Source organism: Stegastes partitus, unplaced genomic scaffold, assembly GCF_000690725.1.
Source record: "Stegastes partitus isolate 25-593 unplaced genomic scaffold, Stegastes_partitus-1.0.2 Scaffold492, whole genome shotgun sequence".
Lineage (NCBI taxonomy): Eukaryota > Metazoa > Chordata > Actinopteri > Pomacentridae > Stegastes > Stegastes partitus.
This window is the reverse complement of record NW_007578223.1, coordinates 157,448-174,192: the sequence shown is the minus strand read 5'-3', so window position 1 is coordinate 174,192 and position 16,745 is coordinate 157,448. Positions and strand designations below refer to the sequence as shown.

Here is a 16,745-nt window from a genome sequence, read left to right as displayed (position 1 = left end):
GGAAGCGAACTGAACTCCAGACGAAAACAACTTCCACTACCATGGAGGCTGCAGGTTCAGTTTGAAAAGACCAGTCACATCGAAACTTCCTGTCAACTTCAACAATTAGATTATTTTTCCTTCTATCTTTTGAAAATCATTACTGGCCCCAGCACAGACCCATTGGTACCTGATGTGTGTGTCTGACGGGTCGCAGGCCTCCCAGGAAGTCGGATGTTTCCATGTGCAGGTGACAGTTGACTGCGAAGAACTTCTGTCCAGCCAAAGCAGCAAACAGCTGGCAGATAGTAGTCTTTCCACATCTGATGAGGGGACACGAAAAAGAGCATAGTATAACTACAAAAACTGCACATGCTTATCTTTGAACAAGTAAAAAACAAAAACTGAAAAAAAACATTTGTGTGATAGACAATTCTATAAAACGGTGACATGTAAACGTCTTACCCTGTGTCTCCTACGAGTAGGACAGATTCGCCGAATCGCAGCGCCCGGCCCACTAGCACAGCCAGCCTCCTCATGCCGTGAGTCCACACAACATGACGGAACTCCTCTGGTACTCCGGCAATGCTGTCGATGAAGGGACCTGCCAATCACAGCATCAGGTCAACATGGCACAGTTTACATCAGACAAGCTCAAAGGCTCAGTTTTCTGGTCTGGGTCTGTAAAAGTCCTATCACAGTTTCCAAAAGCTTAAGGCAACATGTTGAAATGATTTGCTTTTTATCATTAACAGTCAAAATAGTTCATCATCACATAAAAGCAGTATCAGGGCTACAAGTTGTAGAAGGTCATGTGTACTGAGAGGATGCTCAAGATTGCTGAGTACATGTACAATAGAATTGTTTTGTGTGAAAACGATATACAGTAAATAATAAAAAACAAGATCTATTTAGTACAAAGTTGTCTTTTCAAATGAAATCTGTAATATTTTCAATTAAATGTGGGAAAAAAGGAGAAAGTTTGATTGTTTAAATGACTCACTGAACTGGCTGGTGACCTGTTTCTGAGAGAAAAGGTTTTCAGGGTTCACCGTCCTCTTGAAGTGCTTCTCCAGGATAGACAGGATAGTGGCCTCTTCCTCCGGCTTCCTTACACGTCCTGCCAGCAACATGTACCCTGACAGAACAGATGGAAGTTGTTTTTTTTTTTTTAAGGTTTTAATCAAACATAGGTGTTAGCTGGAGATTTAACAGGATGACTGATGAGCCTCACCATCATCTGCTAAATGCTGTAGCCAGTCCTGAGCGGCCTCTGTCTCCTGCTCCAGCCTGTAGCGGTCGGCCCAGCGGAACAGATCTCGGAGGGTGATGAAGCCGTGTTTCCCCGCAAACACAGAGGAGCCTCTGCGTAAAGACTAAATGGAAGGAAGTCCCGTATGACACTGGCAGTCAAAATCACTCAGAACAGGTGTGTAATGTAATGAAACAAGCAGTTCATCAGTGTAGAGCTACCTGAAGATCCTGCATGACTTTAACCAGCTTGGTGCAGTAGGATGGAGGCAGGCTGCACCTCTGATGGAGGATGGTCTCCAGCTCTCCACTGGGAAGCTCATCAAAGTGCAGCTCCACAAAGCGGTTCCTGAAAGCCCTGGAAAGCACCTAACAGGAGGAGGAAGAAGATAAATTTGTGAAGAAGCACAAAGCAGCACAATCAAATGCAGGAGTCTCACAATAACTATTGCCTTTTTGAGGCTTATCATATTCTGTTTGTCCAGAGAGGTGTTGATTGAGTATTAGGGTTACTGTGTAGTCTGGAAATTGTGACATTATTATATGAAAAAATGAAAAAGAAGAACACTCATATGTACCTTTTAATTTTTAAAGTCACACTTGGTAGGCTTCTGGTTTACCTCTGTAAAATTGTCCTGCTTGAAATAACTAGACTTGTGTATACGTACTTTTCTCCCCCAGTTTTATCCTGGACTCTCACCCTCATACCCTCCCTCTTTACCCCACTGTATCTCTCCAGTCTCAGCCACCTAAATCCCCCTCCATATTTCCTTTTCACCCTCACCTTCCTCTTTCCACCTTCACCCATCTCTATCTTTCTATCCTTCCCCCCTTTTTTGACGCAACAGTTTTTTGTAGGTGCTTTTTTCATTTTTTCAAATGGGAAACTCAAGAGCGTCATTGGGCTGGTGGTAGAAAAAGAAGTGAGGCTACTCACGGATGTCCTCCTGCCCTGTGAAGTTGAATACTATACCTTTCTGCCACCATAAAGTCCAGGAGGATTCTGGGTAGCAAACAGCATGAATCTGGGATGAGCCTTGATGACTTCTTGAGTCTCGGCCACAAACAGCTCCCTGTTGTCGTCCAGCAGTCTGTTGAGAGCCTCCAGGACGTCAGTGGGGGCGAGATTCAGCTCATCCAGTATGATCCAGTAGCCTTTTCTCATGGCGTCAATCAGAACACCTTGAGTGCATACACAAAAAAAGCCACATATTAGACTACTTAGAACCACTTCAATAGGAGGGACCTACTGGGCAAACTGAGGATTATGTACTGTATTTTTTATTTCCTTAAAAATCGGGATGTCTGATGATAACCACAGAGAAAACATTTATTAAAGAAAACAGTTAGTTGTCAGGTTTAAAATGCAATTATGGCGAATATTTTGTATTTTGCTCCCTTTCCAAGACTTTTTCTCTTGCATACTTATTGGTCTGACTCTATTCAAAGCCCCGTCCCATTCCTAAATTTTAAATGATAATGCTGGCATGAATATATCTTTTAGATTTCAATCTTTAAAAAAAAAAAGAAACAAAAATCAAGGTCAATAATATATTAGTCCATCTCTCCATGCTGTCTGAGGTTCTAAGTTCCAAGCCCATAGAATCCTACAGTGGATATACATTTTTATATATAATAATAGAACAATTAATATACAGCCTCAGTAATGTCCTTAAATAACTAGACATTACAGTTTTGAGAAAATAATCCATAGTTTTTTATGATGGTTTAGGTGAGGTGTTCACCTGGGATTGTTGCCTCACAATACTTATCCATTTTTGCTATATATCACAACATATTTTGCTATTTTTCTACACCAAGTATTCTGATGAGGCAGGTTCTTTGGTTTATGGGATTTGGGGTGGGATACATTTTAATATTTTGGTTGTTAATCTGGATCCTGCTTTGGTTTAATTTACATCACATCTCACCAGGACGCAGATACAACGGCCTAATCAATAAACCCCACGTGTCTGTGTAACTTGTCGTTGAAGACAGGTTCGCGCTCATACCCTCTTTAAACACCAGCTTGCCCCTGTCGTCTGATGAGTAGCAGCCAATGTACTCCTGGATGTCGGTGTGCTCGTGGTTGTTGATTCTCACGCACTGGTTCCCGGTGGCTGCAGACAGCCAGCGGATCAGGCTGGTCTTCCCCACAGAGGTCTCTCCCTGAATCAGCACTGGGTGAGTCCTGCGAAGCCCAAGCATTAGAAGAGATTGTGAAGGGAGGGCAGACTATAGATCTGTCATCAGCTCAGTGTAGAGTGATGCTGTAACCTGAGTGTACCAAATTAACCTAATTGAGTGGATATTGAGTGATGAGGAGGGACTGCTGAGTCATGCAGAGCTGACGATAACAAAACCAGACAATTTGTGTTTGTACAATACAAATGACAGGTGGCAAAACTAATCAAAATTACAGATGTTTGAAATCAACTCGTTTTTGGTGTCGGTGACAACAAAATTCAATTACAAACTGTAAAGTAATTGAATAATCTATGATTTAAAGCTAATCATTTATTACTATATGAACAAGTTCCATCTCTTCGTAGTAGATTTTATTGTGCAAATGCATTAATGTGCAAGAGGAGTCTGATTTCAGTGTTTGATAATAGATAATGAATAAAAACTTCTTTTTTTTTAAGTAGAAATGGGCAAAACTTGAAATGGAAAGAATTTTACTTTATTTTTTTTCACCTCACAAACTTAATTGTCATCAACCTGTTTATTCAATTTTGACAATGCATTTTTTAAAACTGTGTGTCAAAAGTGTGTTTGTTTTTTTCCTGCAAAGATAGTGTTCATGTGTACAAAGCAACATCTAGTTTAGCGTGGACAAACTTGACCGATCTGCACAGAGTCTGACTCTGAGCCAGACTTTATCACCGAACTGAAATTTCTATCAATATCCATTTATGGGTTCATGCAGGGAATTCACTACAACCACAGTTTTGTCCGGATGCACTCTGATGCATTACTTCCTAAAGGGCCCGAATTAACTTTGTCAACACGATGTCTGGACATTTAGAGATGAAGCCATCGATTCAGTGGAAAACTGTGTGCAAGAGGTCAGACAGTGTGACAGTTATCCTACCCTGCAGACACCACCCTGGCGAGGTCGCGAAGGTTGAGCTTGACAGAGGCGGTGAGGATGTAGCTGGGGTCAAGAGCTGGTTCCAGCTCCCCCTGCGACACCCAGTAGCCCTCCAGCTCCACACAGGGCCGGCTTGAGGGTGCTGGGATGGGCTGCATGAAACATAACAAGGTAAAAATCAAAGTTCTTAAGCAAAAGCCATTTGTCAAAAAAATAAATAAATGAAAAAAACATACCTGTGTAAATGTGCAAATATAGCTCCACACATAGCATAGTTCATCTTAAATTTAGTATAATGCACATTTCCCTCTCACCAATTCTATCAATCCAACACCACAGTTCTCCTTTACTCAACAGTCTGCTGCTCTGAAATACTATTAATATTTAGTATTAATTTCATAACACTTCAACTTTGTAGATTTTTTTTGTGGTTAAACTAAAACTGCCATTAACGGAATCCCTGTTTTATAGATGGTAGCTTTACAGTAATTAAATAAATAATGTGCATGAAAATGCAATTTGTGTTTAAAAGGGAAACTTAAAGAAGTGGCTCTGGAAAGACCTGCCTGAGGAAATCAGGTCGGCTAAGTCTGTGCTCTCTTTTAAGAGTCTTCTTAAAACACATTTTTATTGGAGAGCTTTTCCTGATTTTATTAAGTTTTAAGTTCTATGTTTTTTAGCTTCTTGCTTTTTGTGTGTGACTTTCTACTTTTATCAATCGTTCTGTATGCTTATTGCATTTTAATTTTTCTTTATTTTACTGAAAAGCACTTTGTAACATTTGTTTTGAAAAGTGCTCTATAAATTAAGTTTATTATTATATTATTATTATAAGTGCAGCAGAGTGGTTATATGACTAATTTGTAGTGATTGAACATCAAGGAAGTCTTGAATTTACATTAATGGCAAATTTAAACAGGATTATATGTGCTGGAGTGCAGTAAAACATTGGCGATTTGAAGTCTCTTTAATTGATTTAAAGTTTTTTTTTGTTTGTTTTTTTTTTAACACAGTAATCGCAAAATGTCTACACATCCATCGACATCCAGCGACAGCAATGCAAATATACTATAAAACATGACAGCCCTTTAAAACAACGGACTACAGCTCTCTGAGAGTGTCTTACTTGTTTGAGACATTTGGTGTTTCCCATCAGGATGTGCTGACACACCAGCTTCTGGACCAGAGGGTGGGAGCTTCTGTCCAGCTGAGTGAGGAAGCTCAGGCAGAAACCCTGCAAACAAGAAATTGGTGATGGAAACCCAACTAATTGTCTGAACATGACAAACTGAATTTTAGTGGACTGTCCCTTTAAACAGATTATTTATCCCTGGCTTCCTACCTCGTAGAGTGAACGCTGCACATTGTTGCAGGGGTTTGTTGCTACATATTTCAGAGCCCTGCACAGAGTCCGCAGGCTGTAGTGGGGTCTGTGGCCGGTCCCATCCACCAGATGGGAGTTAGCCTCCTTTCGTACTGCCAGGTAAAAACTGCACACAAGCAAAAAAAAAACAACCCTTAATTTTTTGGTCTGTCACTAAGACTGTACTCATGTGATGCTGTGTCTCATTGCTTCAGAAATTAGTGATGATGAACTGCATAGAAACATGCATAAGAAACATTTTTCCAGCCCTGATTCGTGCCTTGCAGGCTGCATATGACCCCAACAAGCTGTACAAAAAAGGTAGAATGTCTGCAAAATGCCACAGTTGCTATTAGCACTGCCTATAAAGGCGGTTATAAACACATTACCCAATATAATGTAAAAAATATGTAAATGCTAACCTTATGATGCCACTGATCACGTTCCTGTGTGGATTCAAGCACTTGAGGTAATCTAAAACCAGGATTCTCAGGTCTCCCTCATTCTCCAGCTCCTCCACATACAGCTCAGTAAACCTGGGAGACGCAAACACACGGACACACACAGATTTACACATGAAACACGCTGGGTTGCAAATACGTTTAACTGACTGCGACACAAACAACTATGGAAATCACAAATCCACATGACATTTTTTAGTTTAGAATTTAATACAGTCTGGATGTGAAGAGAGAAATGTATGTATCATTGAGCATTCCTTTCTCTCTTTAACACATACGACTGTTAACATCTTACCATTACGGCTAAAAAATTAGCCGGAAACGGCTCTCCAAGGCATACCCTGAATAAATTGAAGCTCTTCTTGAGTCATTTGGAATCCGAATCACTGCAAGCGCGAATGGGATTGAGTAATAAAAGTTTGAATAGAAGGAATTAGAAGGATTTTAGTTTCATTTGAATGTTTGCCTGTTGATGACTATTACTGGGACTGACCAACTGGAAAACACAACGGCACCACAGCACAAAGTCTTACCTACCCCAGGTTCCATTTTCATACCAATTCACTAGAAAATGAACAAAATATTTTACCCATGTTTTTCTAAAAAAGATATGTCTATATAATGGTATAACAGGAAAACAAGGCTGCTAGTCTTTAACATATAGTCACTATTGTAGGTTCTAGAAAAAGGTGATGCTTGGGAATGGAAATTAAAAAGCTCAAACCCACTTGAAGTGGCTTGCAATTCAGAAAATACTCATAATAAGGAGGTGAAGTTTTGTATGGCTTGATTAAATATAGAAAAAAAAAATTCTGAAAGGGTCAGGCATTAGGCACTGACTGAATTCTAATGAAGTGCCTCTATTGGGTCAAGTGTGGTGTCGATGGAAAGATCAGTCTACAGGTGACATTTTGAAATCCAGATCAGCAATTTTTACATGTAAACTGAATGATAATTGAGAATACATGGAACATTTAGGCACATCTGCTAGTAATTTTGAAACAATACAACAGCAGCCTGTTGATATTCATAGACATAATAATGTGTATTGGTCTATATATTGCACAGAATTTGAACATCTGGGCCTTTGCCAATAAGAACATTTTTGTCAGGATGTTATCGATGAGTGGATTACTATGACGCTTCCTGGGTGAGTTGCCCCAGTTTTGTATTTGTTTCTACCTGCTGCTGTGATCTTAAAATAGTTTGCATTGATTGATTGAATCACAAAAATCTTATGTCGCATTGGTACCCAGTTAAACACCACAGATGTATCTATAGCATAGTTGAGCACCAAACAGTCCGACAGCCTGCCCTGTTAAGGAGTCAATAAGTATATCTCTATTATTCTTCCAAAATAAAATAAAACAAAAGATAAGTCCAGTATACTTTGTAGCCCTGCGATTGTAGCCCTGTGATAGACTGGCGACCTGTCCAGGGTGTCCCCTGCCTTCACCCTAAATCAGCTGGGATAGGCTCCAGCCCCCCAGCCCCCCGACCCTAGTGAGGATTAAGCGGTGTATAGATAATGGTTGGATGGATGGACTCTAGTAAAAAATTAATAATCATTTTGCCTTCATCTCTCCATACTCTCACCTGTTCCTGAGGCCCAGAGGCAGGTTCCTTTTCCCCACATCAGTTGCTGGGTTCATGCAGGCAAAGAGACGGAAGTCTGGGTGGCGAACCAGGGGCTCTGTAATAAAAATTAAAAAAAACAATGTTAATAATATTCCAAGGAATGCTAAAAAAATATATATATATATTCAAAATGATGAAATACATTTGATGATTCAGTGTCATATTTAGAGTATGACAATTGGGCATGACGTATCTTTAGCTGCTCGTGTGTTTCATGTCATATGTACAGGTTGTAAAACTGAGATAGCCACTACAATTGTTTCAGACAATCAAAGTACAGAGCTCTAGTAATTCTACAAATTTAGTTATTCTGAACTTTGGTTACAATTTGTGAATGCTGAATGCATTCAATAAGGGATCTACACGGATTTGATAAGCTAACAAGGGGCTAGATCCATATTCAGGATTTTTGTTATTATTATTTATTTATTTATTTTTAAATCACACCAAACCCTGCAATTGAGTGCAGCTCTCACCAGTGTCTCCACGATCCAGCAGCACCAGAGATCCAGCGCTGCCCTCCAGCAGTCCACTGAGACACTCCAGAGTCTCCGCTGCTGCCAGGTTGATCTCATCCAGCAATATCCAGTGTCCCTTCTTCACTGCCTGAGCTAATGTTCCCTACAGAGAAACACACACAGGTCATAGCTGCTACACACTGACGCATGAATGTCTGTGTGTATTTTTTGAAGTTATTACCTCCACAAAGGCAAAGATCATAGCTGTCTCACAGGCTCGGATCTGCTGCTGGGTTTGATTCAGTTTCAGAGCCAGCGCCTCCCACTGCTCCTGTAGCACAGCAGCTGCAAAGACCCAAGAGAAAACATCAGTATTTGACTGCACAACAGCAATTCTTCAGCATTCTAACTGATAGCATTGTTTACTTTTTCTAGATCATTACCATTTGATTTCTCTTGTAGCTCTTTAGCCAGAGCTGACTTGCAGACGTGATCCATGAGCTTGAGCAGATCTTGCCAACGTTTGCCCCTGAAGCAGGTCTGCACGTGACCCAGGAAGGTCAGGTTCTGCTTCCTCGAGTATGTCTGGGAGAAGAGGTCCTCAAAGGCCTCCCGCAGAGGCAGCAGGATCTGCTTGTGGTCTACTGGCTTGTACCTGAAAAATATGATGGTTTCATATATGAGATTTTCACCATATAAAAACCGTGGCCTTACACTAGCATGATACAGAGCTTCCCTGCATATCAGCCAAAACTGACAAAAACAAAGTAGGGACAATAGGATCTACAATTCTCTATAAAGCACAAGAATTTACATTTATATATCACTTTTTGTCAACACTTCCTGGCTGTATTTAACCTTTCCTAATAATATAATTATTCAATTGACACAACCAAGATCGGTGGTGGGAAATGAATGGATGAAATTACCAACTAAACCATTAAACCAAGTCTTTCTCAGAATGGTGATGCTTTTTAGATAGATTTTATGTATGTGTGGCCATAACATTACACACTAGAATGCTTTCACTATCTATGTAGTATATAGTGCTACAGTTTAATGGTGCTGCATTATTGTTTTAAGTGTACAAAACTAACCACATGCATGCAACCATATACAAGAAAAGTTATATATTCAATTGTAGCAATGAAGTCAATGCCTTTTAAAAACCTCTCAAACCTGCAGAAACCCTGTGAAAAGTAGTGTTTCTCACCCAAATCTAATAAAATGCTGAGTGAATTTTAATCCAAAACAAATCATGTGGTGTGACACAGCCTGCTGACATCACCAATCACACCAGACGGCATCTTGCAAGGTGTTTGCTCTGTTCGTGTACCTTTTTGTAAAGTGTATGTAGGTGGTCATCTTTGTGTATGATTACATACAATACGTGTAGGATTGATCCTTCCAGACTAAGACGTCAGTGGGAAAATCTGTGATTATCTTGATTTATTCAGCACCTGCTCTTCCTAGTTCTGAGGGTCATACTGAACCGTTTGTATAAAAATAAGACTATTTTGTTATAGATTTAGCCTTTGCAACAGAATTACTTTGACCAGCAACCTTCCCAACAGCAACTGGCCTCATCTACTGGGACCAGAGACCCCCAGTAGCTTTGCCTCTCTCCCCCTACTCCCACCACAGACATGGACTCAATGAGCTGAATTAACATGCAGCTTTTCAAATATGATTATTAAGGTTATGTTTTGCATATTTAAAATTGTTTACATTTATTCTTGCATGTTTTCAGGTGAATAATTTGTGTGAATGGTAAATATTTCTTACTTTTATTATTTTTATAATACCCTGCATTTGCAACACTTGCTGTTTATTTGGCTTGTGACACTTGTTTGCCATTTGTCTTGTAACACCTACTGTTTATTTGGCTTGCACACTCGCTCTTTAAATCTGTTATCCTTATTTAAAAATGTCCACCACGTCAAATTCCTTGTATGTGACAACCTACCTTGCAAAAAAAAATAAAAAATAACTGAATCTGATTAGCACTGCCTCCTAAGTAGTTCACACCTTCTTTTCCCAGCTGACAGGAAAAGCATATACTATATATAACTTACCAGGCTCGTCCACTGGGATCCACCAGCACCTCAGAGCTCCATTAATAAATAACGATCCAGCATCAAGACTCGCTCATTGTAAGCCCTGTAATGTTAATGTTGTTCAGGCACAGTCACTCACCCTCCGAGCAGGTCGGCAGTGTCACTCTGCTGGTTCATGTTCACAACCCTCAGTCTGTGTCCTGAATCAAGTGGCCAGAGAATCAAATCAACATCAACCCACAGCTGAGCTTCTCTGTGTGTCTTTGTGTAAAACTGAGCTCACCTGTGACTCTGGCCAGGTGTTGTACAGTGGAGGTCTTTCCAGTTCCTGTCTCTCCCACCAGGAGAACAGGCTCCAACTTTGCCACACATACTGCCAGCTGTTCCAGCAGCACAGCAGAGGGCCGTGTGGCAGCAAATGTCTGGTTATCCCTGTTTATGACAAAGAAAAACACATTTAATCTGTACACATTTTTTTTATGCCAAGTTTGCCCTTGCTTGCCTTTGCTTGTAGATCTTCACCATCTTTCATCACTCTGCTGATTCAATATTAGGCGATAGTAATTGAAAACTATTTAAACTGAATGTAAAGATTTTGTTTTGTCCTTAATATGTAGGCAAATATGACCATAAAAAGATACATTTTTGTTTCAATCGTTGGTGAAGGTCTGTGAATTACTCAGAATATCTGAGACACTATTTGACTATAAAGACATGTAGCTGTCAAGTGGGTGGAGGCAGCAATCTTAGAGCTCAAAATCTGGGCAAATGAAATCTAAAAGAAAATGTGTGCATGAATTATGCCACTGGAGGTAAAGCCAAAAACAGTCTGTTTTGTAATTTGGGTAAATATATAACAGAGATAAAGTTAATTTGTCTATTATTATACCCTAATGTTACTTTCAAATCTTTCACCACAATGGAAGCATACAGTGATCTCCCTGTTGGTGTTTGAGAAGTCTGACACCCATTGGTGGTGTCTTTGGAAAATGATCAATGTGAATATTTGGACACATCCTGATGGCTGAGCCATTAGATGGCTTTGTTTACGATAATGTCATTTAAAATCAATTAAATGTTTATTCCATTTACCAGCAGGGGGTTTGTTCCAATCAATCAGTAGGTAAATGTGGACACAGAACGTAAACAGAAGTACAAAATGGGCAGATGGACATGATGTCCCACTTACAAAGTCAGCTGCACCGCTTCAGTTTGCTTTCGAGCCAGAGTCACTCTTCCCACCGAGGCCTCCAGCTCAGTCAGCGCGATGCCAGGCTGATACATCTGGCAGAAGTGCTGTGCCTGGAGACAAAACAGACATCAAAATCACAGCAAGCTTTTTTTGCATAAAATGTGTCTGTCATGTAATTGTTGTTCACATACCTTCTCTTTGGAGATGTTGAGTTTGCTTCCAATGATCTCTGCCATTCGCAGTCGACTTTCGGGACGAGATAGCATAGCTGTGAAGCAGTCCAGAGCCTGATGAGGAGAAAGACCAGAAAAAGACAATGTTGTGTACTTTCCACTACTGGTTTAAAGGAAATGTAGAAGTGGACATCTGGTTAGTTAGTGTCATTTTTAAGACTTTAGTTGCTAGCTAGTAGTTATCTTCCTTCCCTTTTAAAAACAATATTTGTGGAGGATTTGCTACAAGCTCGTGGCTTATTAACAGCAGAAACACCAGCTTTCCAAAAATGCTGTTAAACGTGTGCCGGTATTGGTTACTAGTGACAAACTTCCAGCAACATTATGACGACAATTAGAAGTTTGACATACATTTTCCACAAAGTTTGGCAGAAGTCTGGTGCAAGTTTGCCAGAAGCATACATTAACCTGTATATGAAAATATGACCTTGCTGCAAATTTGTGGGGGGAAGGTTAACCACGACGGTGATATTGTAAGAAAACACATTTTTGTAAGGGTTTCTGTGACTTCATCTGTATAGTTAGCAGGAAAAGCATGCATAATTCATAACTTTAAAACAAAGTCTCTCACTTGTGCTTTTTCTGCAAAAAGTCAAAATGTCTACTGCACTCATAAAGTGTATACTCTGCAAGTTCTTCCGCTCCATCTTAGTCACCACAAATTTTTAAAAAAGCTGTTTTCAGAGGTGTTTTAAATTATTATCTTTCTGTCTTCATTCAGAGAGGTTATATGCAGCAACTGTGTTTTCTACATGGCAGTATTCTCTGGCAGCTTCGCATGAAAGACAGTAATCTCTTCATTTGCTTTCTTTTTAAGAAAACAAACACACTAACCTCTTGGAAGACATGTTGTGCTGTTGATGACGAGGAGCTGTCAAAGTTGATGCTGATCCTCTCACACCATTTCAGGAGGTCTCTGTGGAGTCATGAGAAAGAAACAGAAAGAGTAAAAAGGATGTTATGACTGTAGCTATATTTTTCTATTTATTTTGGAGGTCTCAGAGGGAGTCTGATATTTCTGGATTATGACATATATAAACATATATTAGCTTGATTCAGGTATTACATATCTTTGTTGATGAGAAGCATTAAATGCAACGTGCAACAATGTTCTGCATGTAGGGACACAAAGGGAACAGACCGATCAAATGTGGAGGAGCCGGATTAAATGAACATTTAATGATTTCGGAAGTGAAAGTTGGTGTCATCAATAGCTTTGCTACAAGCTGACAGTAACAAATAGTGACTGATGGAACAATAATTAAACACGACTAAGTATGCCTGTGAATCTAAAGTAAATGTGCACTGTTCAATAACATGAACCCTCATGACCTAGGCTAGCACATATGGACTTTGCTGTTCGACCTATATCGTTAATTACATTGATTTGTGAAACATGTATGTACTATTGAAGTTCACAGCATGGAAACTATAGACATGCTGAAATACAGCTGAATCTTCACCAACACAGCATCTGCAGGCCGCATCAGAAACATTTGGAGAATCCGAACAACACAAAGGCAGGTGAGTTATGTCTCTCAATGAGCAGGTGTTTGTAAAGGTGTAACCTAATGAGAACGCACTTTATGACCTGGAGATTCTGTAGCTCCAGCCCATCGTCCAGAGAACAGTGCAATCAATAATCTATCGAACACAGCAGCAGCTAGTGGAAAGCTAATTAAAGTCGAGAAGGCTGAGCTGCAGACTGGCTGGTAGTTTTCACTTTAGCTGATTTAAGGCCAAGTGGGCTCAAGCTTTGTATGCCATCAGGATGAAGTGCTGCTGTTTGGGGATTATGGAGTCAATCCAGACAGTGCACGCAGAGCTGTTGCAGAACAATCCCTCGGTTAATTTGCAAGAAAAAATATTTTAAGTAGTCTAAATAGTCTTTTTCATTCTTGTCCCTCAGTATCTGTCCATTACTGTCCAACACTTTAATGGAAAACTCTTCTGTTTTAAATTCTTTTTTTTTTGGTCATTTGTTAAAAGTCATAAAGTGACTGAACACGATATTTAGGATTCAAGTAGAGCAGATCCAGAGAGCAATCGGTTGAAAAGTACAAAATCGTTAAGGTTCTGTACTCTTCCAATAGAAGTTTGATTTATTGGTTCTGCAGGAAGGAGACATCTCCATAGTAACAGTGGGAGCAAATGGAGGTTGTTTGGTGCTCTTACAAGCTGTGCCATACATGTTTGCAACATTGTTAAAAATGAAAGGACCCAGAGATCAAAACCTGTGTGCCAACTCTTAAATTCATACTTCTTTGATAGTTGAGAAATGCATTCAATTAACTGTTGCAAGTGATCCCCTTCATGGCCTCCATGTTGATTTGTTGAAAACAATGTAAACTCACTATCAAACTGAACGAATAACAGCAAGTGAAATGTCAGTTCAATCTAATCAGGTGACCAAAAATAGCTCATGTTTACTAGGGGTTAAACTGAGATGTGTATTGAGGAGGAGGAGGAGGAGGAGGAGGAGCCCTTGTTCCATAAATTTGTGAGTTAGATATGGATGGATGGTTTGCACAAATCCTACTGTTGACAGTCTTCATTGGGGCTATTCCTTCAGTTCCAGTGAAATCAGGCGATGTGTTGTGTGGCTGTGGATCGTCCAGTGTAAGTAAAATGACTTCTGAAATTATCAGACTGTCCTTTTTAATGCTGTACCACTAAAGTTCCATTCACATCCACTAAACTGCTATTATTTTAGAGTCAGAGCTCTCAAAGTCAATCTATATGTCAATTATCAGCCCCCATTTCATAGTTGAGGTGGTCTGAGAATCTTCGGAGGATGCTTCCTGGGTCCCTTTCTTTGGAGGTTTTCCACACTTGTTTAACTGTTTACTCAGTGATTTAAAAAAAGAAAAAAAATAGTTTAAGAGTCATAGTCATCATCAGAAATAATTCAGCCAAGAACAGCAGGATGTTCTTTAAGAGCGTGGAATTACAATTTCATCATAAAAGGTCACTTTACAGTATGAAATTTAATAAGAATACTAGACGTATGAAACCAAAGAGGAAGCAGAGAAAATAGTGAGCTGGACCAAGGCCCCACCTCAGTGACAAAGCTCTCCCCTCCAGAGGTGTGCTTTTGTCTTCAGACTTGTGCTGCTGGCTGTCGTCAGGGGTTTGAATGCTGCTTGTGTCCACTTCAGCGTGTCTCTCCCCAGTCAGCTGGCAGTAGATATCCAGCAGACGGTCTGATACCACTGTCAGACTGGGATACCTGCTGATGAGCACCTATAAACAGAAAGACAGGGTCAGCCACGAATACAGAGCCTAAAAAGAGCATTCATTCCTCTGGGAAGTTTTCCCTTTCTACTGATTTTTATGATGAAATCATGGTCAATGTAATTTGGCTTTCTGGACAAGAACTTACCAATTAGAAAAGACCCTTTTGTGTCAAAGTGAAATCAGATTTCTCCAAAGTAATGTCAATTAATTACAAATATGCAAAATAAAATGGGTGATTCATAAATATTCACCACAAAAAATACAATGTGATTAGTATGACCATTTTGAATAATGACCACAAACATTGCTGACATCAATAATTAATTAATCAATTAGAAAATGTATGACTTTAGTGCCCCTCGTGGCAGCACAAAAGACAGTGCGGAGGCCAAGTTTCATGAATCTTTCTGAATAACAATAAATGAAAGAAATACATGGAAATGCATTGCATTCACGAAAGATAGATGTTTTAGACCTCCTAACTTGTAATTCTGACTTTAAATCTCATAACTTTGACTTACTATATCATAAATAATTGACAAGAAACATTACTCAGAACTATGAACAAATGTAAAGGTGGTAATCAAAAAAAAAAAATCACTATTTGAGCAGACAGAGGCAGTGTGGTGCTGATGGATTCATTTAGCTTGTGTCCTCCTTGGTTGGCACAACACTAAGTATAAATACACTTTTTTCTATAAGGAATTTTAGAAAATGTTACACACGTGGACAAAATTGTTGGTACCCCTCGGTTAATGAAAGAAAAACCCACAACGGTCACAGAAATAACTTGAATCTGACAAAAGTAATAATAAAGAAAAATTCTATGAAAATTAGCCGATGAAAATCAGACATTGCTTTTGAACCATGGTTCAAAATAATTATTTTAAAAAAAAATCAACTAATGAAACAAGCCTGAACAAAACTGATGGTACCCATAGAAAAGACTGAAAATAATGTGACCATAGGGACATGTTCAATCAAGGTGTGTCCTCTAATTAGCATCACAGGTGTCTACAAACTTTAGTCAGTCAGTCGGCCTATTTATAGGGTTACAAGTAGTCACTGTGCTGTTTGGTGACATGGTGTGTACCACACTAAACATGGACCAGAGGAAGCCAAGGAGAGACTTGTCTAAGGAGATTAGAAAGAAAATTATAGACAATCATAAAGGTAAAGGCAATAAGACCATCTCCAAGCAGCTTGATGTTCCTGTAACTACAGTTGCACATAATATTCAGAAATTTAAGATCCATGGGACTGTAGCCAACCTCCCTGGACGTGGCCGCAGGAGGAAAATTGATGACAAATGGAAGAGACGGATAATACGAATGGTAACAAAAGAGCCCAGAACAACCTCTAAAGACATTGAAGGTGAACTCCAAGGTCAAGGTACATCAGTGTCAGATCGCACCATCCGTCGCTGTTTGAGCCAAAGTGGACTTCATGGGAGACGACCAAAGAGGACACCATTGTTGAAAACAAATCAGAAAAAAAAGCCAGACTGGAATTTGCCAAACTGCATGTTGACAAGCCACAAAAGCCACAAAGCTTCTGGGAGAATGTCCTATGGACAGACGGGACAAAACTGGAACTTTGTGGCAAGGCACATCAGCTCTATATTCATAGATGCAAAAGTGAAGCATATCAAGAAAAGAACACTGTCCCTACTGTGAAACATGGAGGAGGCTCTGTTATGTTCTGGGGCTGCTTTGCTGCATCTGTCACAGGGTGTCTTGAATCTGTGCAGGCTACAATGAAATCTCAAGACTCTAAAGGTAT

General features: G+C 39.7%; 1 protein-coding gene across 1 annotated transcript in view; it reads right to left on the bottom strand.

Moving 5' to 3' along the window:
- Positions 1-16,745, bottom strand: part of mdn1 (midasin AAA ATPase 1) — a 73,613-nt gene that overhangs the window by 49,976 nt on the left and 6,892 nt on the right. The window contains exons 10-30 of the mRNA XM_008287252.1: positions 14,785-14,969; positions 12,561-12,642; positions 11,685-11,780; positions 11,491-11,603; positions 10,585-10,733; positions 10,441-10,501; positions 8,688-8,899; positions 8,486-8,589; positions 8,263-8,407; positions 7,745-7,841; positions 6,110-6,223; positions 5,667-5,814; positions 5,451-5,558; positions 4,325-4,476; positions 3,243-3,421; positions 2,204-2,412; positions 1,453-1,599; positions 1,214-1,355; positions 983-1,117; positions 445-583; positions 170-302 (exon numbers count right to left, since the gene is read on the bottom strand). Coding sequence (XP_008285474.1) covers positions 170-302; positions 445-583; positions 983-1,117; positions 1,214-1,355; positions 1,453-1,599; positions 2,204-2,412; positions 3,243-3,421; positions 4,325-4,476; positions 5,451-5,558; positions 5,667-5,814; positions 6,110-6,223; positions 7,745-7,841; positions 8,263-8,407; positions 8,486-8,589; positions 8,688-8,899; positions 10,441-10,501; positions 10,585-10,733; positions 11,491-11,603; positions 11,685-11,780; positions 12,561-12,642; positions 14,785-14,969 — 2,850 coding nt within the window. The remainder of the gene's footprint in view (positions 1-169; positions 303-444; positions 584-982; positions 1,118-1,213; positions 1,356-1,452; positions 1,600-2,203; positions 2,413-3,242; positions 3,422-4,324; positions 4,477-5,450; positions 5,559-5,666; positions 5,815-6,109; positions 6,224-7,744; positions 7,842-8,262; positions 8,408-8,485; positions 8,590-8,687; positions 8,900-10,440; positions 10,502-10,584; positions 10,734-11,490; positions 11,604-11,684; positions 11,781-12,560; positions 12,643-14,784; positions 14,970-16,745) is intronic.